This window comes from Grammomys surdaster, unplaced genomic scaffold (genome assembly GCF_004785775.1).
Source record: "Grammomys surdaster isolate TR1022 unplaced genomic scaffold, NIH_TR_1.0 63, whole genome shotgun sequence".
NCBI classification, from domain to species: domain Eukaryota; kingdom Metazoa; phylum Chordata; class Mammalia; order Rodentia; family Muridae; genus Grammomys; species Grammomys surdaster.
In genome coordinates this window covers 12956119-12983204 of record NW_021604565.1, presented here as the reverse complement: position 1 = coordinate 12983204, position 27086 = coordinate 12956119, and the positions used below count along the sequence as shown (strand labels likewise).

Genomic DNA, 27086 nt, shown 5'->3' with positions numbered 1-27086 from the left:
CTGACCATTTCTTTAGGTGCTTCTCGGCCATTCGAGTTTCTTCCATTGAAAATTCTTTGTTAAGCTCTATACCCCATTTTTTAATAGGGTTATTTGGTTGTCTGGAGTCTAATTTCTTGAGTTCTTTGTATATATTGGATATTAGCCCTCTATCAGATGTAGGATTGGTAAAGATCTTTTCCCAATTTGTTGGTTGTTGTTTTGTCCTATTGACAGTATCCTTTGCTTTACAGAAACTTTGCAATTTTATGAAGTCCCATTTGTCAATTCTTGATCTTAGAGCATATGCCATTGGTGTTCTGTTCAGGAACTTTTCCCCTGTGCCCAAGTATTCGAGGCTCTTCCCCACCTTCTCTTCTATTAGTTTCAGTGTATCTGGTTTTATGTGGAGGTCCTTTATCCACTTAGACTTGAGCTTTGTACAAGGAGATAAGAATGGATCAATTTTCATTCTTCTACATGTTGTCTTCCAGTTGAACCAGCACCATTTGTTGAAAATGCTGTCCTTTTTCCACTGGACAGTTTTAGCTCCTTTGTCAAAGATCAAGTGACCATAGGAGTGTGGGTTCATTTCTGGGTCTTCAATTCTATTCCATTGATCTTCCTGCCTGTCTCTGTACCAATACCAAGTAGTTTTTATCACTGTTGCTCTGTAGTACAGCTTGAGGTCAGGGATGGTGATTCCTCCAGAAGTTCTTTTATTGTTGAGAATAGTTTTTGCTATCCTGGGCTTTTTGTTATTCCATATGAATTTGAGAATTTCCTTTTCTAACTCTGTGAAGAATTGAGTTGGGATTTTAATGGGGATTGCATTGAATCTGTAGATTGCTTTTGGCAAGATGGCCATTTTTGTTATATTAATCCTGCCAATCCATGAGCATGGGAGATCTTTCCATCTTCTGAGATCTTCTTCGATTTCTTTCTTCAGGGACTTGAAGTTCTTGTCGTACAGGTCTTTCACTTGCTTGGTTAGATTCACACCAAGGTATGTCATATTATTTGCAACTATTGTGAAGGATGTCATTTCCCTAATTTCTTTTTCAGTCTGTTTATCTTTCATGTAGAGAAAGGCTACTGATTTGTTTGAGTTGATTTTATAACCAGCCACTTTGCTGAAGTTGTTTATCAGGTTTAGGAGTTGAGTTCTCTGGTGGAAGTTTGGGGGTCACTTAAGTATACTATCATATCATCTGCAAATAGCAATATTTTGACTTCTTCCTTTCCTATTTGTATCCCTTTGACTTCTTTTTGTTGTCTAATTGCTCTGGCTAGGACTTCCAGTACTATATTGAATAGGTAGGGGGAGAGTGGGCAGCCTTGTCTAGTCCCTGATCTTAGTGGGATTGCTTCAAGTTTCTCTCCATTTAGCTTGATGTTGGCTACTGGTTTGCTGTATATTGCTTTTACTATGTTTAGGTACGGGCCTTGAATTCCTGATCTTTCCAAGACATATGAGATATTTTTATTTTCCTGATTTATTCTCTCCCTCTCCCTCCCTCCCTTTACGTGTACACATGTACAAAGGCATACAAATGGCACACAGCATTATGAAGGAGGTCAAAGGACAACTTCCAGGAGTCAGGGGCAAAATGATTTATATTATAATCTTTTTCTAAAAAGTGTTTTACACTGTGGGTCCTCTGACTATAAGAACAAGAGCAGTGCTCCTGGAGCTGCTTGCTCTCCCAGGAGGCAAGAACTAATTCCAGTTGTGTTGGAAACAAAACAGATGCCACAGCGTAATGGATGAGTTATGCTCTTTCTTTGCTGGTAGGTAACAGTTGGTAATTTTAAAATTCTTTAATAATTTTAAAAATAAATCTTTTAAAATATATTAGAAATGAGGGACCTGTTTCATTTTCTATCATTTTTGAGCCAAAGGCATCTCTCCTTTTAGTCTTATTTAACACAAAATAAATCTTTCTTTTGATGGCAACCCCTTACATACAAGAATGGTTCTCTTCCCTTTGACTCGCGTCATCAGCCTCAGACTAACTCTGAGGTCTTTCCAGTCTTTTCAGCTATAACGAGGCTCCATCTTGACAGTGGGAAGTCCCACTCCTGACAGTTCCCTCCATCCACTGGCTTGACCACCTCTGTGTAAGGGATTGTGCTTCTGTCTAGCATCCCTACAGTGGTGTCCCTTAAGAGGCCCAGAAACTAAGATCATTCATGTGAGTCTGGGGTTCAGAACACTGTCACCAACTTTGAGGGAGGAGACCAAGGTTGATGTTGGGTCTCTTCCTCTGTCTCTTTCTACCTTATTTTGTTTTTTTTTAAAAAAATATTATTTATTTAATGTATGTGAGTACACTGTAGCTGTCTTCAGACACACCAGAAGAGCGCATCAGATCCCATTACAGATGGTTGTGAGCCACCATGTGGTTGCTGGGAATTGAACTCAGGACCATTGGAAGAGCAGTCAGTGCTCTTAACCACTGAACCATCTCTCCAGCCCTCTACCTTATTTTTTGAGACAGGGCCTCTCAATGAACTTGAAGACCCCAGCTTAGCTCCCAGGAGCTGGCTGTCTTCATACTCCATACTTCAGCACTGGAATTATGGTTGTGTGCTGTCACAATGGGCACTAGGATCTAAAGTGCAGTCTTGGAAGCCCAGAGCTGTCTTTCTCAGCTGTATCACCATCCACTGTGTTTCTAACAGCAGAGAAGCTGGGCTGGCAAATGTCACAAAACCTACATTCATGCATCGGTGAATTTAGGAAGCCTTAGTGCGGAATCTTCTTACACACCAGTGCAGAAATTGTTTACTGTCCTCCTTACCTCAGCACCTGTGGGGTGATATGAGACAATATGGACCCAATGGCCACACTAGATTGCTCAGTATAATTGGCCTGGGGAATTCTCCCAGAGTTGATGTATTTGTCCCCCTTGCTGCTGCTGCTGCTGCTCTACAGATGACCAAGATAAACCGAGTAACAATTAGACCAGCAATTAAAAGCATGATTCTTAGCCTGGAGACTTTTACTGATATGCCCACAGATACCTGCTTTGAGTAGCCTCTGATCGGAGCAGGGACCTATGGGTGAACAAGCACACACAGCTATGGACCGCAGACCTTTTCCTAAGTTTGGAGAACATTCTCTGCCTTTTCCATTTTCCAGAAAGCCACAGAAAGGTTGGAGACAAAAAGGTCCCGGCAGACCTTTTCCCGTAAAGTTTGCATTGCGCTGGCAGCATTTCCCTGTGACATATGAGCTCACTTTAGCTTTACCCCAACCTTGGGTGTTACCATAAACTCATCTGGAGAAAAAAGAGAAGGTGACATAAGAGCAGCAGCGTGGAGGAGTCTGCCCCCATCCATCACCGTAACTGCTTTACTCCTCTCGGCAACCTACACACTTCAGGGTGGTCCTGACGTCTGCACTAAAGTGCTATGAGCTCAGAGCTTCTCTAGGCAAGCGTGTGTTTCCAGGTGCACTAATAGAACTCATTGCTTCCTTACTGGGCAGCCACATTACCAAGCTGTGTTTCCTCAAAGATGAATGGATACGGGTGGGTGAGGGGTGAGGTTGGATGCAAAGGATCATGGGAACTCACGGGCCTCCTTATAACTTTACGGTAAATTTCAGTGCAATCACCCTCTAACGTTGTTGCCGTGTTTGTTTTTGTTACGGGGAGATGGTATCCCCAGTAGCAGACAGGCTTGGATTCCTGGGCACTGTGAGTCGCTGAGCAGCTGGCAGGGTTGTTTACATCCATTTCTGCTGCTTTGCTGGTGCGGTGGATTCAGGGCGATCACACACAGCGACCAGCTCTCTGCCGCACAGTCACCATTCAGTCCCACCGCTGGGGTTTGTCCCAACTGCCTGATGCAACCTGAAGATTCTGCACACATTGTGGATAGAAAAAAAAATGAGCCTCAGAGAAACCCTCTTGACCCCCTTATCCAGGGAAGGGCTGTACCTCCTAACCCCTTATCCAGGAAAAGGCTGTACCTAGCCTTCTCTGGACCATGGTTATCATAACATATGCCGGCTGTGTAATACTTGCTATCGCTTATGTTCTATGGTAATACATTCATATGCTGGTTTAATTCTTAACAAACATGAGAGGGAGGTATTTTTGTCCCCCCGCCCAACCCCAATCCTGTAGATTAGAAAACATTTTCCCAAGGATGTTCCCTAGCAGTTCTTGGATTAGAATTGAGTGTTACGACTCCAGACCCGATACTGTGAGCTGCTGTTTTATTATTAATTTCCTGTATACATGTCTACTACCATGCTTAATCTTTCACTTTAATGTTTGGAAATATCCTTGAGAGCATTACATGTTAAACATCATCCTTGACATTTCTCCATCAAACTTGTGAGTCTGTGAGGGTGGTCCTTGTGGTCACTGTGAGGGTGGTCCTTGTGGTCACTTGTGCACTCAGGACAGGAAGTGGTTTGTGTTAATAGATGAAATGACCCCGGCAATGCTTGTATTCTCGGTAACATGCTATATATGTGACCACAGTTAATCAGTATCTTTCTACAGTGGTTGCTGAGACTCTTCTGTTTGGGTGTGAAGTGGCTCACTGACCCCTTAGACACCATTATCCATCTTACCAGTGGCCCCCAGCCTGGCTTTCCAGATACTACGTTTATACTCCAAGTCTGATTTTAATACGTTTATCAGGAATAATAGTGAAATCTCCTCCTGTCTTCTTACCTCACTCCAACAACTTTTAAATTACCTTCTGAAACATAGACCATGGATAATAGTTCAAAATAGGTGTGAGTGTCTGCTGGTGACAGAGCAGCCCCTGATCTGCCTTTGATAGGACAGTGCCTGTGTGTCTAAGAAGGGACACTTGAGACAAGGCATCCCAGGACGGAAGTGTCCCAGAAGCAGACCTTGAGTCTGCTTCACCCAGCTTACCATCCCGAGATGACTGACCCTCACTTAGCCTGACACATTTACTGGAGAGAATATTTATAGGGCTCAAAGAGTTAACTTTTGCTCTTCAGTGGCAGGGAGCCTGCTACATGCATGCTTGCCTTTCCTGGTAATGGTGCAGGGCCTGATGACTGTCTTTCTCATCATAACCACTTGGCGGCCAGCTTTACTAAGATGTAGCGGCATCCTAGAGAGACAAGTCTTTTGTTGTTGATTTTTAAACCAAAAGAGTAACTAGAATCTTGTTCCTATTGAATTACTGACCACTGATTTCTATATTTATTTTCAGAGGTTAAATATTTCTTTTAAATAAGTGCTGCTTCTGTTAAAGTTTTTTAAAAAATAAAAATAAAAATTGGGATGATAAAATCCTTGGACAATTTAGATTGCCTTTGACTGGTAGAAATGTTTTTTTGTTTGGTTGGGTTTTTTGTTTGTTTGTTTGTTTTTGATTTTTTGGGTTTTTTTTTTGTTTATTTTTTAGCTATTTGTCTATTTTACTCCATGGTGTAGTTGATTAATTGGTTTTGCTCAAAATGTCTTAAGCAATGGCTGAAGTCAGTCTTGAAACTCCAATTCATTTTGTCCCTTGAGTTTATGGTTTGTTTCTGGCTTTCTTAGCATGTTCTGATTTTTCCTTCTGATTTTTCATTTTGTCAAAACGGATTCAAGCAAGTGTTTCTCTGTTACCAGATTATCATTTTCTAGAGTTTTGCTCAGAGTTCTCGTTAGTAAGGGCTGAGCAGCGGCCAGGAACCCTCAGTGTGATTGTCTTCACATTGTCTTTTGGCAATCCCACCTCATGCTGATCTCCGCTGCCGCAGTTGGCCTCTCAGAGCCACGGTGTCGCAGTCCCTAGGTCCCTGTCTCCGGATTCCTAACTGAGCAGTGCAGGGCTCTTCACATTTGAGTCCATCTGCGCAAAGCTTCATCTGTAATTCATCTTCTCCGCACGGCTTCTCAGTAATGTTTTTGAGCTCCTACTGGGATGTGAGAAGTCATTAAAACCATCATTTTTTCCTAATTTTGCAGAAAAAAAAAAGGTTGGATTGCTTGGTGTTTTCTTTTTCTGCTTTGTATGAACTCAGATCACAAGGCTCTGTGCCTGCTGAGTGGCTGTAAAAACACACTTCTCTTTTGGCCAAATTTCGTGATCTCTGAAAGTATCTGGTACCGGGGTATTCAGATCCACGTTGTAAACACGCCCGGGCTGCCTTTTGCCATCAGCTTTGGGGAGCAGTTTCATCCCTGTGTTCTCTATAAATCCCAAGAGCAGAGAGTTGCTGAGCACAGTGGAGAGGTTCCTGTGTTCCTCTGCTGTAGGCCCTCGAGGCAGGACAGCCTCCGGTTAAGACCCAATAATGTGCCAGGTGGTGGTGGTGCATGACTTTAATCCCAGCACTTGGGAGGCAGAGGCAGGCAGATTTCTGAGTTCGAGGCCAGCCTGGTCTACAGAGTGAGTTCCAGGACAGCCAGGGCTACACAGAGAAACCCTGTCTCAAAAAAACCAAAGAAAAAAAAAAAAAGACCCGATAATATGAATTTTATTTCCCTTCATGCTTTGCTGCTTCCTCTTTATACTTATTTTCTCAGGAGGATAAGTGGACAGGTTCTCTGCTGATGCAGCCTTACCCTTCTGACTCATATACCAGACTGAAGTCAGCGTTTGAAGTTCAGCTCTGCTCTTTCCTGAACACTGTTCAGAACGTGAAGAGACAAATGTAAAGAAGCACTTGTTAGCTCTCCTCTGGACGGCTTTACTCTGATGGAACTAAGAGGAACTGTATTATAGTCCACAGTTTCAAAACTTGGGATAAATAAACAGTCTGTAAGGAGAGTGTAATAAATTGGCACGTGATGGTGGGATGTGGCGTATTCTAGCTGTGTGGCTTTACCCCCAGTAAGTGTTAGGACCAGGTGACGTCATCTGCTGCTCACCCCAAGTCCCGTGTTCTGTCTTTTAGTAGCCCTGGTACAAAAAGAGAACAACTTTGCTTGTGCTGTGATAGTGAATGCTTAGCTCCTAACTGTGGAGGGCAGGCCTGGCAGGAGGGTAGCCTGCACTCATGTCTGAGTGTAAAGACTGAGCATAGGTGATTTCCAGTGCCTGATATGACTGGGCAGGCGTGTACAGCAGCACACCACCATCCCTGGTTCTGTCAGATAGTACTTGATGGGCAGGTAGCGTCACAGCTGTGAATGGTAGTGAGGAGGTATTGAGAGCACTGAGTTTTAAGTGTTCACTATCTTCAATTTTAGTATAATTTCTATAATTAAAAGGTTATATAATTTAACTTTTGATAATGACTAAATTTAATAGTTCACAAAATTTCTGAAAGTTTTTGTTTGGCTCCCATGAGCTGAGGTGAGCCAGCATACCATTCTCCTGATGGAGGGAGAGAGAGGACCCTTAACATGAAGAGAGGGAAACCCTGAGCCTCCACCTTCAGAATTTCACCCACATTTTAGAAACTGTTTAGAGGCCCCTTGTTTGTACCTCTCAAAGATGGTGCTTTACCTTTGCTCCACAATTAGCAAGTTCTCCAGAGTTTGCTTACTATAAAAAGGAGTTGATTAAAAGCAAAAAAAAAAAAACAAAAAAAAAAAAATTCAAAGTGGATTGTGAGATGGCTCAGCAGTTTACACTGGCTGCTCTCTCAGAAGTTCTGAGTTCAGTTCCCAGCACCCACATGGTGATCGTCTTTAAAGGGATCTGATGTCCTCTGCTAGCATGTGGGTACAGGCAGACAGAGCATCCTACATTTAAGAAATATATACATAAATGAGTTAGCAACAACAACAAAAGACTTGGCAAACAGACTTTGTACATTTCTGTAGTCCAGAGACTCCCCTTCTTTTTTCTTTCTTTCCTTCCTCTTCCTCTTCCTCTTCCTCTTCCTCTTCCTCTTCTTCTTCTTCTTCTTCAAAAGAGTATTTATTTAATGTGTATGAGTACACTGTTGCTCTCCAGTCACACCAGAAGAGGGCATCAGATCCCATTACAGATGGTTGTTAGCCACCTGGTGGTTGCTTGGAATTGAATGCAGGACCTCTAGAAGAACAGTCAGTGCTCTTAACCACTGAGCCATCTCCCCTTCTTTTTTTTCTTTACATGAAGTGGCAGCACAGAATTCTAGGAGACCTGTCTGGGGTCTAGCAGGCTCTGCTGACATCAGGCGCCTGCAGGGGACTTGTGAGGCAGTAGGAGGTGTCAACCGCAGACAGGCTTTATCTCTGATACTCCTTTGCTAGACATCTTGGGAAACTCCTAGAAGACTGTGAACAACACACATCACACTACGTCCTGCTGACCTTACCATTAAGTCAAGTAAGGAGCTTTAAAAAAAAAAAAGGACCTCTCGATGACACTGCCCACTGAAACATAAATGGTCTCTCCTAACCTCTGTTGTACTGTACCAAATCATGTTGGCAATCTGCTGGCTGTTATGTTTTAAATCAACACACCATAACTATGTGTTTATGGGTACATTGGGATTTGATATGTGCATACCTAATGCAATGAGCGAGGCAGGCTAATGAGCATGTCCGTCATCTTGCACATTCATCATTTCTTTGTGTTGAGACCATCAAAGGAAAATCTACACTAGCGTCCTCAACATCTGCCTGCCCATCTCCTCTGCCAGATGTCCTGTCCTGTTACTGTCTCACGGTATGTAGGTTTAGAAACATCTTCCGGTTTTAAAGTTTTCTATTTCTCTCTCTCACTTCAAGTCCCAGCCTGGCAGTGACCGTCAAACATCATGCAATGTGTGATGCAGTGCAGGCAGTCTCATTAAGACCCACATGCTCAGCCTTGAGTACATCAAAAGGAAGCATGTGAGAAGAGTCCATTAACGCAGGGACAGCTGTGAGGTAGCAGGGCACAGCACGTGTGGCTCCGTGTTTGCTGGTATTCTTGACTCTGCCTTTTAAGGCTGGATAGAAATTGTTGTTTTCATTGGAACACATCTGTCAGGAGGCAACTCCTGGCCATCCCGCCCATGTGGGTGGAAAGGCTCCTTCCCAGGCCTGCTCACCTTGAGCACAGGAGAACACACAGCACATGGCTAGAGTGGAATTGGAATCTCACTCCACAGTGTCATCAGCTAGTATTTGGTACAAAGAGAAATCCAACTAGCACAGCTGTGGAATGTCACACTGTTTCTTTGCTTTTTACCTTGCTTAAATAAACAAACAAAAGGACACATTCAGAAAGCCTGGCACTATTATCTCACGGGGCTGCTTATGTAGGCTTGCTAGGACAGTAAGAACACAGCCTGGTAAAGGTGAGTCCGTGTAATATGGTGTCTCTAAAAGGAAGGAGCTTCCACCAAACCAAGCCCATGCTCACTGCTACTGGTTATTATTTTCCTGGTGTTGGGGATCAAACCCAGGGCCTTACACACGGCAGGCAAATGCTACATCCACAGTCATGTACTCTCAACATGACTTTTAAACTTATTAGTTGGTGATATTTTAATCTAGCATGCAAAATAGCATAGGCCTGGAAAAAAAAATAATGTTCATTGGCCAGTGTCCTAATTTGTTTGTGTGAATTGTTTGCCCTGTTTCTCAGATACTGCCCTGCAGGTAGAACATACAGAATGCCGTCTCTAATGACAAGCTGAGATTTCCTTAAGGAAGCAAAAATGTAAACTTTCCCCATATGATGCCAAATTAAGTAACGTGTATAAAAATAATTTTAATGGGTGCAGTGGGTGTGTGCCTATTTAGACGGTTCTCAGAGAATAGAGGCAGGAGGCGTGTAGAATCAAGGCCAACCTGGGCTACATAGTGAGCTCTTTTCTTATCACCCCCAAAATTAAATATTATTTTCATGTAATGTCCATTAAAAAGCAAAGGATTCATCAGAACTTTCCTCTTCCGTGTCCTTTCCATTGGTTTTGGTCTTGATTTCTTTGAGTTTATTTTGCTGGTCACCCCCACCCCCTTCAGCTCGTCTTCCTGTCTCCTGGTGCCTACCATACATCCTTTTCTTTGGCTCGTCCTGTTAGCAGTGTAATAGTCTTATTAAGGCTTTGATTCAACAAGAAAATGAGCTCCCAGAATTTCCTGGCTGTAAAAGATTTATTTTTTATGAGAGAGGGCTTTTGCCGCTGTCCCAGTTGATACACTTGCCAAGAACGTGAGTCACAGGCGCAGGTGTAGAGAGGTGTGGCTAGGCCGCAGCGTGCATTTCCTGATTGTATAACCTCTGCGTGTCTCCAGGAGAGAGGGAGCTGAGAGCTGCGTTGTGTACAGTGCCAGGCAGTCTGGTCACAGACAGGCAGTGCTTATCCCTCCTGCCTGGGGAAAACATCCTAGGTTAGTGTTTAAGTTGGAATCAGGTCTGCCACAGCTGTGTATGCGTGTATGCCTTGTGGTGAATCAGAGTGGCCGTGTAGAACATGAAGGCAGTGTTTTCTATCTAACAGGAGCTGTGTTGTTAGCTATTTCTGTGGTTGAAAAGAAAGAGTTGGGTGGCCCGAAAAGTAGCAAGTAACCTGAGATAGTGTAATAATGCTCTAATTCATAATTATATACATAATTATATATAAACTATTCAGGAAATACACGATATAGTCTTTGTATTTCATCAAAAAGTTAGGTAGCAGGGCTGGAGAGATGGCTCAGTGGTTAAGAGCACTGGCTGCTCTTCCAGAGGACCTGGATTCAATTCCCAGCACCCACATGGTGGCTCACAGCTGTCTGTAACTCCCAATTCCATGGGGTCTGACCCCCTCACACAGACATACATGCAAGCAAGACACCAAAGCACATAAAAATAAATAAATCTTTTTAAAAAAATTAGGTAGCATCAACTTAAAATTATTTCATTTTTATAAAAATTATAAAGGTGCTTAACTCTTTGATTAAGTATGTTTTATCTTGTTTGTATACATATGAGCCTGACATTTGTCATCTGCCATCAAGGGGCTCCTTGATTATTAGAACGGCATCTTGAGATTTTAATTCTTTAAGGATGCATTTTTTTTATGTTTATGAATGCTTGTCATCATGATGAATATACACTGCATACATGCCTGGTGCTCGCAGAGGTCACAAGAGGGGACTGGACCCTTTGGTCATAGAACTAAGGGTGTATGTTGTCTGCCATGTAGGTACTGGAGACAGAACTCGAGTCCTCTGAAGAGTGACAAGTGGTTCAGCCTTGTATTCATATTTTAACACTGGAAGTCAGGTGAATGTACTATAAATTTGCTTTGTTTCCTGACATTGTGGAACACTGTCCCCTAGGCATAACATGGCCATTGTTACGTTGCATAGTAGCTTTGACTACTGGCTTGATCAGGCCTATTAATAAATATATCCTTGTAGAAGGGGTGGGGCTGAGGGAGGGTCATTAGACTGTAACCTGAAAGTCCAGGCTCTCCCTCGTAGTCTTCTCAGTAGCATGTGATTTTTCCCTAGCTACCTGAGCTTTGGGGAAAGAGCTACATTATATATTTGAGGTAGGAATTAGCTTAAGCAGAGGAGGGGATGGGGGACAGGACTCTGCATATGTAGTTTCTGGGAGGTTGAAGTCAGCCATGTTGGTAGGAGACTCTTCAGTGATATAAGGCCAGCCACACACCTGTGAGGAATTCCTGTGCTCCTATAGGTAGGCCCAGTAACCATGGGTTAGTAAGATGGACCTGGGAGAGTTGGTCCTCTCTGGCCTGTTCATTGGTTGGCCTGACAACTAATGCCACACCCTTTAAGAATCAACAACTGAATTCTGTCTTCCTGACTGTATTCCTTTATCACCTTTGCCTGTGTCACCTTTGAGAGTTGAGAAGGAGCTTCACGGAAGGCAGGGAACGTGTGTGATGTCAGCTCTGTGATTTTACAAAGAATATAAAAAAATCAAGGAGACAGAGCAAATTTTGTTACTTCTAAAAATTATGCTGACTGTCAGCAGCAGCTGATACTTGAACAAAGAGAAATGACTCAGGTCATAATAAACAGTATCCCGAGGTTCTAGAAAGCAGAAGAATGGAGAAGACCAGGAAAATAAGTCCCACACTGAGGCACAGCCACCCAGCAGGGCCCAGCCTTGCACAGCCTCTCCATTTCCCAGTGTCTCTCTTAACTGTAAGGCATTTCACAGTTTTAAATATAGAATTACGGTTATTAAAAGATATTTTAGGCTAATTTGAATAAGATTGCCTTCCTGATTTCTTTCTTGGTATGTTTATCCCTGGTATATAGGGAGTCCACTAACTTTTGTATATTAATTTTGTATCATGCCACTTTGCTGAAAATGTTTATACATTCTGAGAGTTGTCTGGTAAAGTCTTTAGGATCTCTTAGGGATAGAATCATATATATCACCTGCAAAATATAGACTGTCTGCCACCTTCCTTTCCTGTTTCTTCAGGACTTTTAACATGAAGTGATGTTGGATTTTTTTCGGAAGCTTTTGTTTGCATCTGTCAAGATAAGCATGTGATTTCTGCCTTTGACCCCATTCATAGTATTTACAACATTTGTTGATTCATATACATTGAGCCAACCCTGAAACTCTGGAATGAGACCAATTTGACTCTGATGAATGGTCTTTTTGATGTATTCTTGAATTTAGTTGGCAAATATTTTGTTGAGAATTTTGTGTCTACGGCCATGGGGGAGATTGGTCTGTGACTTTATTCCATCTTTGTTTTAGAATCAGGAAAATGCTAGTTGTACAAAAGGAGTTTAGTAATGTCCCTTCATTATTGTGTGGACTAGTTTGGAAAGCATCCGTGCTAATTCTTCTTTAAAAGTCTGGTAAAATTCACCAGTGAATCAATATCTGTGTTGACTTTTTAGTTGGGAGACTTTTAATTACAGCTTCAATTTCATTGCATATCATGCATCTGTGGAAACGGTTTATCTCATGCTGGTTTAATTTTTATGGGTCACATATGTCTATAAATGTATCCATTACTTAATATTTTTCCAATTTAGTGAAATATATATTTTTAGGTAAGATCTAATGATCTTCTGAATTTGATTGAAGTTCATTTTAATGTCTGCCTTTCATCTCTAATTTTATAAGTTTGGGTCTTCCCTCTTTCTTTTGGTTGGCTTGCCTAAAGGTTTGCCTTTTAAGATCAGAAAAGCGTGTCAAATCACCTCAAGCTGGAATTATATGCAGGCAGTTGTGAGCTGCCCAGTGTGGTCCCTGGGAACTAAATTCTGGTCTTCTGGAACAGGAGGCAACTTCACGTTCTAAGATATCTCTCTTGTCCCACACTGACCTCGTAGGGACTTAGAGCTAAAAAGTGTCCTCTTAGAATGGCTCCAGTGTGTTCCATGGGTCTTCAGATGTTGTGTTTTTATTTATTCTTCATATGTTGTGTTTTTATTTATTTTTGATTCCATGAATGTTTGTTTTCCTTCTCAATCCTTGGGACCCATTGATTGTCACTAGTGTGTTCCAGTTCCCTGCCCCCACGGATCTGAGCATGTTCTAGAGCTTTTCTTGCTGTTGGTTTATGCTCTTATTCCATTGTAATCAGCTAGGATACAGAGAACTAATTTAGCTTTCCCGGATTTGTTAAGATCTTCCTGTGCCCTAACATATGCTATGTTGGAGATAGTCCCATGGGCTCTGGGGAAGAATGTGTGTTTTGTGACGTTTGGATGGAATGGAGTTCTAGAGATGCCTGTCAAGTCCATTTGGTCCATAATGTCACTTAACTGAGCTGTTTCTCTTGGGTTTTGGTGGGTGACTGGTCAGGTGGTGAGAGTGGGATGTTGACAACAGGGACCTTCGTGCTTGGGATAGTCTGTCACTTTACATCTACTGTATTGTTTTTCATGAAACTGACTGCAGCGGTGTTTTAGGCGTGCATGTTAGAATCATAATGTCCCCCTGATGGACTGGTCTCTTAGTCACAAGCAGTGACCTTTATCTTTTCTCACTAGTTTTGAAGTCTGTGTTGTCAGATGTTAGAGCAGTGACACTTGCTTACCCCTGGGTCTATTGAGTCTTGTTTCCATCCACTTACTCGAGGGCAGCATCTCTCTTTTGTGATGAGGTGCATTCTCGGAGGAAACAAACACATGATTCCCAGTGTTGGATGTGATCTATAGTGCCTTCTGATTGAGGACTTGGGACTGTTAATAGTCAGAGCTGTTTCTGAGAGGTGTGCATTAATTCCTATCATATTTTGGTTTTGTAGTGTTTGGTTTTTCCCTCTTGCTTTAATATTCTAGTGTGGTTTATTCTTTTGTGTAGATCATGGATGGATATTTTCTTCCTCTTAATTATGTAAGATTTCTTTAAGTATCTTTGGTAGAAATGGTTAAGTAGTCATAAGCTTTTTTTTTTTTTAATTATGGAAAGTTGTTATTTTTCTTTCAGTTGTGATGGATTTGCTTGGTATAGCAGTTTGGGTTGGCAGTTGCTATTCAGAACTTGAAATCTGCCTGCCCAGAATCTCTGAGGTTTTAAAGTTTCAGTTAACAAATCTGCTATTTTTTGGATGGGCCTGCTTTTGTATGTGACTTGGTGATTCTCTTGCAACTTTAACTATCTTCTCATTGTCTGTATAGTCAGTGTTTTAGTTACAATATGATGAGGGGAGGTTCTTATGTTTGGTCTTCTCTCTTTGGTTGTTAGCTGTCTCCAGTATTTAGATTGGTCTCTTTCCTTAACTGGGATATCTTCTACATGACCCATTTGAAAATGTTTTCTATGCCTTGAGAACGAGGTTCTCCCTCTGTGCTCACTCTCTGTATGTTGAATCTCTTCAGACCATCCTGTACATCTTGACATGTGAAATGACATCTTTTTTTGACTTTGCCTCCTTCCCTTTGTTTGCAGACTTCGCTGTTCTGCCTTTCCTGACCTTCACATGTTTTATTGATTTGGTGCCTTTTCATCCCCAACATTTCAGGCTGTTTTAATTCGTTGTTTCTGCCTTTTTGCTGAATTCTTCCAAGTCATCCCCCACCTTCCTCCTCTCAATACCTTTTGTGTCTTTGTAGGAATTTATAGTTATTTTAGTTCTGTCTAGGATATCTTCTAACTCTCTCTCTCACTAGATGAATGAGGGTCAATAATTTTTGAAAGACTTACATCGACTTGGTTTTTCATGTTTCTTATGCTCTAGTATGGGAATTTACATATTAGATATTATATTGTTGCTTGCTTTATGTTTTATCAGCTATATATATATATTTTTTACATAGTAGCTATATTCTTTTACTTGAAGTATTTACAATGCTCACATGAGGCTTGGCAGTGGTAGTGTGTCCTTGAGAAAATCATTGGTTATTCTAGGAGCTCAGGGTGTCCAGTGTAAGCTTTTTGTCATTGGCTGTGGGCAACTGGGAAAGCAACCACTGCTTCTTGGTGGTACAGCTATGCAAGTACTGTACTAGCAGCTGGCAACAGTGGCCCCTCTGATTTCAACAACTGTTGGAGGATAAACAAGCAGGGAGAGGAGAGTGGGACATACTTAGATTTTAGTTACCATGATTAGGAGTGGGAGGGAAGTAAGGTGGATACATATAAGGACTAAATATTGACTATGAAAAAAATAATATACTGAATGAAGTAAAGTAGGCTGGAGGGGGGAGTTGGGATCTTCTTAGGGGCACAGATTTTGGACATTGTTAAATCTATGGAAGGTTAGAATTAGGTAGAGGGAGGAGGGATAAGGATAGAAGAAGGAAGGACAGACTTGGGAATAAGATGGGCCTACGAGCTGGGTGAAGTGTAGAATATACCTTAAAGCAAACAGGGTGGAGAATGGAAGCAACCGCCCCGAGCAACACTGAACAAAAGCAAAATCACCAGGAGGAGTGAATACAAGAATGGAAATGAAATAATAGGAAACAAGATAAAAATACTTACAGACCTAATCGTGGTCAGCTGCACTGAGTACACAGGAAGGTCTCTCGTCCTCTGGACCTCTGGCAGATTCCAAGGGGTGTGCCGTGGGGGGTGTGGGGGAGGAGCCCCAGAGTTCCAGGGGTTCTGCAGGTGACAGGGTGAGGCTGTAAGCTCTTTCTTCATAGTTCCCTTGGATTCCTGCACCTCTTCTGGATTCTTCTGGTCCTTTTCTCTGGTCCTTTTCTCTGCTGGTCCTGCAGGTCTGAGTCATGTGAAAAACAGTACTTCCCATTTCTTAAAATATGTGTGTGTGTGCGCGTGCGCGTGTGTGTATGTATACACACGCGCGCGCACACACACACACACATATACATATATATGTATATGTATATGTATATGTACATATACATATGCATGTATTTTCTACTCTTCAGGGATAGTGATGTGACAGTGTTATTAAGTCGCTCCCTAGGTATGATAGCTATGATTGAGCAACAAGACAGATGAGCAGACAGATGCACATTTGTGAGAGGCCATCAGAAGTCCTGGCATATCTTCCTATTCGCCCGTATCACTTTCCTGTATCCATCCCACAGCTTTGGACACCAGATGGAGACATTGTATGACCAAAAGAGACCAATTAGCCATTCCTAGACTCTGTGATTAAGCAGGCTGGGAAATTGGCATCTAGACTAGAAGAGTACCAATAGCTGGATTTTCAGCCCACATGGCCTTGACTTTTGTGTCTTAAGGTTTTTATTTATTTTTAATTTAAGACAGTGTTGTAGCCTATGATGGCCTTGACCTCACTATGAAGCTGAAGTGACCTTGAACTGATCTTTCTGCCACTGCCCCCTGAGGGTTGGGAGTACAGGCTGTTCTACAGATGAATACTTTAAAAGCACTTTAGAAGGCTGGGGTGTCACTCAGTGGGAGAGTATTTGCCTGGTATACAGGATTGAGTCTGTAACACCACTCAAGGAAAACCAGCAGTGCCACGCACAGTGTCTCCTTAGATGCTTGTTACCTGAGCAAACAATGTCTGTTGCTAATTTCTAGTGGAAAAGAAGAGGAGAAACGCTGTTGTGTCGTAGGTAGGTTTGCCGTCTTTGCCAGTGTGCTTGCTAACCACTGTGCATCTCCCCACCCCTCTGCCACACCCTGCTCTCCCAGTATCTTTTTGCCACTTACATTGCTCCGTCAGCCAGTCTAGACATTGGACTCCATCAGGAAGGGAAGAAAGACATTTACATGAAAATACAGCCGCCATTCGAAGACCTTTTTGACACAGCAGAGGAGTTTATCCTTCTCAGCCTTCTGGAGCCCTGGACACAGATGGTGATGTCAGACCAGGTGGCTTACAAAAAGGTATGATGGCCAGCCAATAATGCTTGTGGGCAAGGGATGGCCTCAGATGGGCTGCAGCTTTGGAAGACCCAAGGCACAGCAGGGAAAATGCTTATTAGCTTTATTTTTTAATCTTTTTTTTTTCTTGCCAGTTTTCTTATTGTCTCTTAACAAAAGACTTAATCTCTGTCACCCTTAGTTCTTTGCACAGAAGTTCTCAAAAGAGAAATGTGAGCGTTTGCTTTGTGCAGACTAGCCAGATGAGTACTGTCCTTTACACACCTCCCCCACCACGTGGTCACATGATGAACAGGAAAGAGCCTTTTCCTCTCCTGCTGCATGGACTACAGTAAATATCACAGCCATAGGAAGTCTAAATTCTTCCCGTGTATTGTGAAAGGCGAAACCTTGGACGTCAGCACTTCTATTTATAGTGCCAGGAGCTCATCAAATCCTAATGCTCCACAGGATACGTTTCTACACAGCTTTTTACATTCCAAAAGACATCATTTTAAACCTCAGCGCTGGGATATTTTTATTATTATCATTGATAGATCGAGAAAATATCTTTAGATAGTTCTTTTGAATCACATATTAAAACTGCCCTTGGGTCTTTTTTCCATCAGTGAACACATGTACCTGGTCTGTGAGGTCATTGTGTGTGGGAGTGGCTGTGCTGTTCTTGTTTATTAATACCTACCAAATGACTTGAATTGTCTACCAAGAAGGATAAATTATGTAATTATGATAGAATTAATAAACACTTTATGTAGACTCACCCCATTGAATTGTGACTAAAACAACTATCTAGCCTTAATAAATTCAGCAACCAAAGTAACTAGATTTTTATTCCTTAATTCTTGCAATTCTAAAAAAATTAACACAGTATTCCCTCAACTCTATGAATTTATAGATTACACTAGAAAAATTAGAATCTCATGTGATATTTTAAAAGCCTCTTTTGACTCATTTATAATATGTACTACATTTCTTAAAAGAAATGTGAAGTCTATAGGATCCTGGGATTGTAAAGGAAATTTGGAATTATAATTGCCCTGAGCTGAAGCATTAACAAATGAATCTTATAAAAATATGTAAGATGGATTATATATTGTTCTTAATAAAAGAGGGGAAATTATTCATAGTTCTAGAATCTTCCTTAACTGCAGTCCAGAGTGCTAAAAGCCTAGCTGACTGTGTAGTGTAGACTGGTCTTCAGAAGGAGTTTCAAACAGACTACCAAAGCTAGCTATTACACACAGAAAGTTCCCGGGCAGTTAGCCAGCCAAATTGGTTTTTCTCTACAATAGAGAATTGGAGAGTGGTCTTATTTCTCTACTGGCCTAGAGAAAATGGTACAAAAAAAAATGGTACATTAGCTGGTAGGAAGACAGACCTGCTTGCTGTGAGTGAAATTTGACTATCTCTTTTGCTATAGCAATAGTACACTTAGGAGGAGATCAGGAAACAGCGTTGTCCTTGCTGTTCTCCTGTGAAGTGCTAGGTTCGTACAGCCCACAGCCTTAGCTGTCTCCCCGACACATTCTGTTGTTGATTAGAAACTGAAACTGATCAACACTGTGTGTGCCCAGCGAGGAGGGGGTCTTTGACAGCAACTGTGTCATTAAGTAGAAAGTGTCCGTTCTTCCTTGTGTATGTCACTTGATTGTACTAATTCTTTTAATGACACAGAGCTTTCTGCTCTTGCGTTGGAAGCACTTTGCTTCTTTGCAGGAGCACACTGATTTTGGTAGACTTTGTGTTCTTCCCCCTTTTCATAGTGTACATTCTACTAGTATTATACATCTTGCTTTTTAGGTGGAGCTACAAGAAGAGACTCGGCAGCTAGATTCCACATACTTCAGAAAGCTACGTGCTTTGCATAAAGAAACAGTTTCCAAGAAGGCTGAGGTAAGACACTCTGCACCTAGAAAATCTCCATTTGGTATCCTCCAGACACTCACCCCATTTATCCTGTGGGAGGAGACCTTAGTGAGACGCACAGTACTGAGACAGAGACTCGAGGGTCACCGTCTTGCCGCCCCTTTGCCTAGCATGCTTGCTACATTTGACAGGTCACAGCGTTATAATGACGTGTTCAGCATAGCTGGAAAAGCTAAGCTGAAGCCACACAGGGATCCAGGCCATCCGTGTCTCTCTCCTACGATCAGGGACTAAGCCTTTCACCGCAGGACACTCCCTTAAATGGTTCCCATTATTTTGTGGAATTACATTTGTTGTCAAATTACAAGAGTTCAGTTGCATTTTCTGAACAAAAAGAAACTATCATGATTAGCAACAGATTTTTAAAAAAGAAAAATACAGTAAATGATTGGAGAAGTCAGTAAAAAGAACATAGGATTGGTTGGGATATTAACTCTTATTTTATTTACAAAATTGTGACATTTATTTGTTTGTTTACTTTGAGACAGTCTCACAAAACCCAAAGTGGCCTTTCCCTAGCACAGCTGGGATGGCCGGAGCCCGCCAGCCTCTCCTGACACAGGCTGGGAGGGATTACGTGTATGGTGCCATCATGCCCAGCTCAGCTGATTACATAAATCATGATAGGTTCGCGAAACATAAAATTAAATGTATGCAGCTACATAAAAGGTGCAATCAATGCTCAGGACCCACAGTTATATAAAAGTATATGGAATAAAAACACAGATGTCAGGCTAGGGGTGCTGGCACATACCTCTCACCTTTAATCCCAGCACTCAGGAGGCAGAGGCAGGGGATCTCTGTGAGTTCAAGGCCAGCTGGGTCAACATAGAGACTTCCAGGTCAGCCAGGGCTACACAAAGAGACCCTGTCTCAACAAAACAAAACCAAATTCCAATTCATGTCATGTGCTAGTACTTACATATATTTACACGTGTTCATATATGTACATATATGCAAAAAAGGGAGAGACACCTGGGAAGAAGTTCACCAAAATGAGAGATAATCCAAATGCTGGCTTCCAGATGATTTTTAGTTTCCTTTTTGGGTTTTACTGAAGTTTTAATTTTTGTATAAATAAGGTGTTTCAAAAACAATAGTTTTAAAAATTAAACCTCGGGGTTAGGGGAATGGGGTAAGGGGATAACATCTGAAATGTAAATATAATATCCAATAAAAATAAAAATTAGCCGGGTGGTGGTGGCGCACGCCTTTAATCCCAGCACTTGGGAGGCAGAGGCAGGCAGATTCTGAGTTTGAGGCAAGCCTGGTCTACAGAGTGAGTTCCAGGACAGCCAGGGCTACACAGAGAAACCCTGTCTCGAAAAACCAAAAATAAGTAAATAAATAAATAAATAAATAAATAAATAATAAAAATTAAACCTCAGTAGTTCTTTTGTTGATGCAAATGTTCTCTATTTGATGTACCATTGATTAAAACCTGGGAAGTATGTACGTACCATAAAGATAGCACATAATAATGTACTTTAAGCTTCAGAAGCAAAGTTTATAATACTATGCATACTCCCTCCTTTTAAAGGGAGCACTTCTTTTTAAAATATTGGTAGTTTATCTCATGGCTGCACACTTTTAGAAAACAAACGGGAAGGAGAGTTAGTCTCACTAACAATTGTGTGCGTGCGGTTGGTGCCAGCTGCTGACTCAGTGGTTGAGAGCCACTGAGGATCTGGGCTCAGTTCCTGGAGTCGTGTGGTAGCTCACAAGGGTCTGTAACTCCAGTTTCTGGGGGACCTGATGCTTCCTCTGACCTGTGCAGGCACCAGGCACATACATGGTATACATACATACTTATAGGCAAAACACTCATACATATAAAATAAATCTAAAAATTTTTAAATAGGTATAGAAGAATATTTTATGTCCATTATAAGTTAAGATTAAGAATATAGTTACAAAGCCGTAGGTACATGATCGTATCCTCATTTTAATACGCTATATATGCAAATATATAATATATATAAATACAATTATATAAAATATATAAGCATGTTATATTTATATGTATTCTATATGTTGTATTTATATCTACTATATAGGCTATATTTATATGTAAATATATTTATTTTATATAAATATAAAATATAATAATTTATAAATATATAACTGTAACTAATATCTCAATGCCCATAATCAGCTTGAAGAAGTTAATGAAGAGTCAGCACCCCTATTCCCTGGGCCTGGGGACTGAGGTGCTTAATATTGGGCTGTCTTTCTAGGGAAAAGTAGTGGTTTTGTTGGAACAGGGAGGAATAGCTAGGATTTATTGCATAGCCATAACCTATTGGTAGAAATCTGTATAATTGTTATTAAGCTGAAGTTATAATTTCTTAAATGGTACAAAATTTACTTTGATTTCAAATTTAAGGTTTTCATTGGTATGAGTTTCTTATTGATCTAGAAGTGAGATTAATATTGTTACTCTCATAGGCATTGTGCCTATATAACACATTTAGGAATACAAGGCTTAGACCCAGTCCTTCTTTAACATTGTTAATTGATTTGAGATGGTCAGCCTGTGTGTTAAGGGCCTACAGCAAAATCATGGCTCTGAGTTGATTGTTAGGGTGTTTTCTATATTATATTTAGAAATAGCTGAGAGGAGTTAACAGACAATGGTTCAGATTGCCTTACATGGATAGTTGGTTTTCTTTTTTTTTTTTTTTTAAAGATTTATTTATTATTTAACGTACATGTACCTATGTACACCTTTGTTCTCTTCAGACACACAAGAAGAGGGCATCAGACTCCATTGCAGATGGTTGTGATCCACCATGTGGTTGCTGGGAATTGAACTCAGGACCTCTGGAAGAGCAGTCAGTGCCCTTAACCGCTGAGCCATCTCTCCAGCCCGATAGTTGGTTTTCAAACTGTCATAAGTCCACAGAATTGACATTACAAACATTTCTGTATTAAGGTTCATTTTTATTAGAGACCTGTCTGCTCCTGACAGCTTTCTGTGTTGGCTTCTAAGAAGAAATTGAGCATCTTTTGAGTTACTCCAGTTGTGGTGAGACAGCCACTAGGCAAGAATTGCCTCTTTTCATCTACAGACAAATTATTGTCCTGAAAAGGACACACTTGTGGAATAGTCGACTGATTATATCTGCCAAGATAGAGTAATCAGCCCTTAATAATTCTGCATCTCGAGGTCTGTCAGATGATCCTGGGCCGGAAGGCTGAAGATCGGATGCTCCAACATTTTGTAGTATAGGGACTGTCCAGGTGTTCAGCGGTCTCTATAAGTTGGCTAAGTTTTAGAAGCTATGCTTTGTGCTTCCCATTATTTCAGTTAATTCAGTCATTCTGGATTTCTGACAGGGTTTAAGACTTGTAGTCTCACAGCCAATCCCAGCTATTTACTTTGAGAGAAAAGACTTGAGAGGGTGGTTTTCAGCTGACATTCATTCTAAAGCCAAGAAAAACGCCAGGTTCAGAACTAAGTCTTTTAGTAAGGAGAGATGACAGAGGTTCTGGTTAGTCAACAAAACGATGGACTGGGTATTAGGTCTATCTTGTACCTTACTGATACAAATTGGTATAGTTATGCTCTAATTGTATTTTGAGAGAAAAGTTTTATCTTAACAGGAAGGGTGATATGTAGGAGGAGCTATGGTGGGAAGAGTAAGGAGAGGAGGAGCTAGGAGATGAGAGAGAGATTGAGAGAGAGAGAGAGAGAGAGAGAGAGAGAGAGAGAGAGAGAGAGAAGAGAGAGAGAAGAGAAGGGGGGAGGGGAACATGGAGGAAGATGTTCGCGGGTCTCCGGCAGTCAAAGATAGTTGGTATAGCTAGGTTGAGTATTGGGTTACACTTCTGATTGTATGGGCATCTTGTTATTGAGTGTTACCAAACTTATAAAGCCTGTGATTAACATTTTAAAATAAAAATTTAAATTAAAAAAATTCAAATTTAATATATTTATTATTTATCATAGTTATAATGTACTTGAGATATTTAAATAAACTATATATACATATTTATATTATAATTATAATTATATTATAAATATATTTATAATATAACACTATATAATTAGATATATTTATAATATAAATATAATTATATAATTATAAATATAATTATATAAGCATGTTATATTTATATGTATTATATATGTTGTATTTATATTCTATATGCTATATTAATATAGAAGTATTTATACATATTTAGATATAAGATATTTAAATTTAATATATTTATTATTAATTATAGTTACTATATACTTAAGATATTTAAATAGTATATAAATTATACTTTCAATTTATAAATATATAGATGTAAGATATTTATATTTGTAGGTTATTAAAAGCTATGTATATATAGATAGAGACTAAGAGATTATGTAAACATGGTGATGGTAGTCATCTCTGGGTGATAGTGTAATTTTATAATTTTGTTTCTATTATAAAAGGCGTTTCCACTTTGCTAAGAAATAAAAGTAATATTTGAAGCAATTTTTTAACACATGCCACCTGTATAAACTTGTGCTCACACACACATGCACACAGAATACTTTGTTTATTTCTAGTAAGTGTTTTCTAATATTCATTAAAAGGGAAAGGGGTGAAAGGCACAGGAAAGACTTTGAGCTTCAGAGTGTGAGTATGGAGTTTACTTACTCAGCTCTACCAGTTGCTAACTGGCCTTGGCCAAATAGTGAATTTTCCCTCCAGTTTCTGTGTTAAAACTGTAAATTATCTGTTGCACTATGAGATTATTTATGGAAGTGTTTTGTCACCAGGACACCGCTGGATCTGCTGCGGCCACGCTGTCACTCTCAGATGTCTCTAAACAAACAGAGTACTGGCTCAATGTCCCCGAGGAGTACAAACACTTCACTTTTAGTGACCTCCTTAACAACAAGCTGGAATTTGAACATTTCCGTCAGTTTCTAGAGTCTCATTCTGCAAGGTGAGGAAATATCTACTTGAATCTAAGTTCATTTATCAGTAAAAAAAAAAAAAAAAGAATTCTTTTTTTGGTACTTCTTCGATTAACGCTATAATAATGGCTTGCTAGTAGATCTTTACCTATGTCTATGTCAGTAAAAACTGAACAAACATACTACAGTCTGTTTAGATGACTTTACATCAATGCCGGTTGTCGCTGTAACCTCTCAAGTGGTATTTTAAGCAGTTATGTAGGTTTGTTGGGATTTTTAGTACCAGCTAGCTTGAAAAAAAGCTTTCCTTTTGTCTGATGTTCATGGTAGAATTTCTTGGAAGTGTTACAATTTTATTAACTAATATATAAGTCAAACATTGTAGTTTTGGCAACATACGTTCTTTAAACTGAAATATTGATCATATTTTTCTGTCTCATCTTAAGACAAACTAGTTTGAACTCTGGGCCAAACTTCACCTTTTCTCCTCATCAAGATGAGGATTATTCTAAATTGGCCCCTTTGTTAAATCACATGACATATATGTGCCATTTCCCCCATGTTTGAAATTAAAGATATTAGTCTAGCATTGACAGCTCTGAGACACCTCCAGTAATTGAGCGATCGCTTCTGTCCTCAGTATTCCTTGCCAGAGGTCAGATTTATCGAGGACTGAAAATGTAGCAACAACAGAGCCGACTTGGGGGGCGGGGAGGAAGCTGCGCTGTCTTCTCTGGTTCCTTGTCTGGTCAGCCACTTCCTGAGTGTCAGCGGCTTGGCTACTGTTTAACTGAGTGTAGAACAGTCATTAAGAAGGAATCTACTTTGTTTCCAGCATCGACCTTATGTGTTGGATAGATATTGAACAGTTCCGAAGAATCGTTTTTAAAGACCAAAAGCAAAGAGAGGAAAAGTCTATATACATTAAAAACAAATACCTTAATAAAAAATATTTCTTCGGACCCAGGAGTCCAGCTTCTTTGCATCAACAGAACCAGGTATGAGCACGCCGGCATTCTTTGTTTGAAGCGTAAAAGCAATCCTTTCTTTTAGCCAACAGCACAACAGTCTCTTTTTCTTTTGTTTTGCCTGGTTGGAAGAGCACTCTGGCTTAGGTACTCATGAGTAGCTATATTATTTTAAAAGTTGCTTTATTGGCAAAATGGCACTCATCTGGGCCTGTATTAGGACAGTGTTTGTAAGTTTGGGGTCCAATCACAGCTTCGCATGATTTGTATTTCTCATTGACTGAGTGAACGTGTACCTTTAGTGTGTCACATGCAGTTCTGGCTGCTCAGGACCAAGTTGCATAGTTACATCTTCCACAGTAGAGAGGAAGCCACTGTCGACCACGGGGCCTGCTCTCTGCCTCCTCTCTCTCTCTCTCTCTCTCTCTCTCTCTCTCTCTCTCTCTCTCTCTCTCTCTCTCTCTCTCTCTCTCTTGGTTTTTTGAGACAGGGTTTCTCTTTATAGCCCGGGCTGTCCTGGAACTCACTCTGTAGACCAGGCTGGCCTCGAACTCAGAAATCCGCCTGCCTCTGCCTCCCAAGTGCTGGGATTAAAGGTGTGCGCCACCACTGCCCGGCTTACCTCTGTTTTCTCTTAACCTGCTAACCTCAGCATTTGATCTTTGAAAATGCTGTTTATAATTATGTTGCCCTAAAAAAGGTTGCCTTCTCTGTCTCTCTCTCTCTCTCTCTCTCTCTCTCTCTCTCTCTCTCTTTCTGGTTTTGCTTTTGTGTTTTGGTGTTTTGAGACAGTGTCTCTCTATATAACTCTGACTATCTTAGAACTCCATTTTAACCTCATACTCACAGACATCCACCTGCCTCAGCCTCTCAAGTGCTGGGATTGAGAGTGCATCATGCCCAGCCTAGAAACTTTCCATAGACTATGTTTGTAGGGCTGTGACCCTGATTACAGATTCTGATAACAATAAAGCCGTCAGTTACAGGAGCAATGAATGGGTTATGACCCAGTGAGGCTTGAGTGTCTTGCCACATTTAATCTATGAAGTAAGACTTGGTGCTTATACTTTTGAAATTTGAAGTTAAAAATAATTTATTTACTATGAGGGTTGCTTTTGTTTTTGTTTCACTACTTAAAGAGCAAGTGTATTGTGTATTTTTTTTAATTTTTGGAGTTTACAAGGATGCATATTCTTAGTGGTTTATACTTAGAAAATGGAATTTTCAGGGCTGGAGAAATGGCTCAGCGGTTAAGAGCACTGACTGCTCTGCCAGAGGTCCTGAGTTCAATTCCCAGCAACCACATGGTGGCTCACAACCATCTGTAATGGGATCTGATGCCCTCTTCTGGTGTATCTGAAGACAGCTACAGTGTACTCACAGACATAAAATAAATAAATAAATCTTTAAAAAGAAAGAAAAAATGGAGATTTCAGATTAATATTAAATTCATTAAAGAAAAAGCTAATAGATATTTACAGTTCAGGTCCCTTTGGTGGGGGTGAGAGGAGCAGAAAAATGTGAAAGAAAGAAGGATAACAGTTTTAGAAGAGAACAACTTTGACAAAATGCCTTCCTGTTAGTTCCCAGAGATACAGCTCAGGGACGTGGTAGGGACGAGGCTGGGCAGCTCAGTAAGCAGAAGTCTGGGATAAACACATGGCAAGCATTTTTCTTCTGTTTGGCTTGTGCTCCACCGTGCAAGGCTCCATGGCATCTGATGCTGTGTGAGCATGCTGTAGAACACGCAGGGTGCTGAGTTTAGACACCAGTGGGAAAGTCACCATCACTGTGAGCAGTCGTTGCTACAGGCCAGCCTTTGTTTCTGCCATTGTCTTTATTAGTCCCGCCTATGCGCTACACTTTGGGAGTTTGCATCACATTACTTTACAGACTCTCCTGCTCCTTACTGAGTTTGAAGCCACTTTGCTCTCTTGTTAGCAAGTCAGGGTTTTTGTTTTCAATATAAAGCAATCTTATTTTTACTATTATTCAAAGAAGATGATATTTCTGCTTTGTTTTAATAAAATATTAGTATTTTTAAAAGTTTATCCATAAAAGGTGAACTAAATAAAGAGGGCTTGTTTAGGAAGCAGAAGATTGACAGACCAGACACAGAAGACTGACAGACACAAAACATTGACAGACACAGAAGATTGACAGACATAGACACAGAAGATTGACAGACACAGGAGACT

At 40.7% G+C, this 27086-nt stretch overlaps 1 protein-coding gene across 1 annotated transcript in view; it reads left to right on the top strand.

Annotated features, from left to right (window-relative positions):
* The window catches only part of Rgs22 (regulator of G protein signaling 22), a 114481-nt gene that overhangs the window by 64687 nt on the left and 22708 nt on the right, over window positions 1–27086 (top strand). Inside the window, exons 15-18 of the mRNA XM_028766655.1 lie at window positions 16903–17097; window positions 18895–18987; window positions 23780–23949; window positions 24756–24918. Of these exons, the coding sequence (XP_028622488.1) occupies window positions 16903–17097; window positions 18895–18987; window positions 23780–23949; window positions 24756–24918 (621 nt within the window). The remainder of the gene's footprint in view (window positions 1–16902; window positions 17098–18894; window positions 18988–23779; window positions 23950–24755; window positions 24919–27086) is intronic.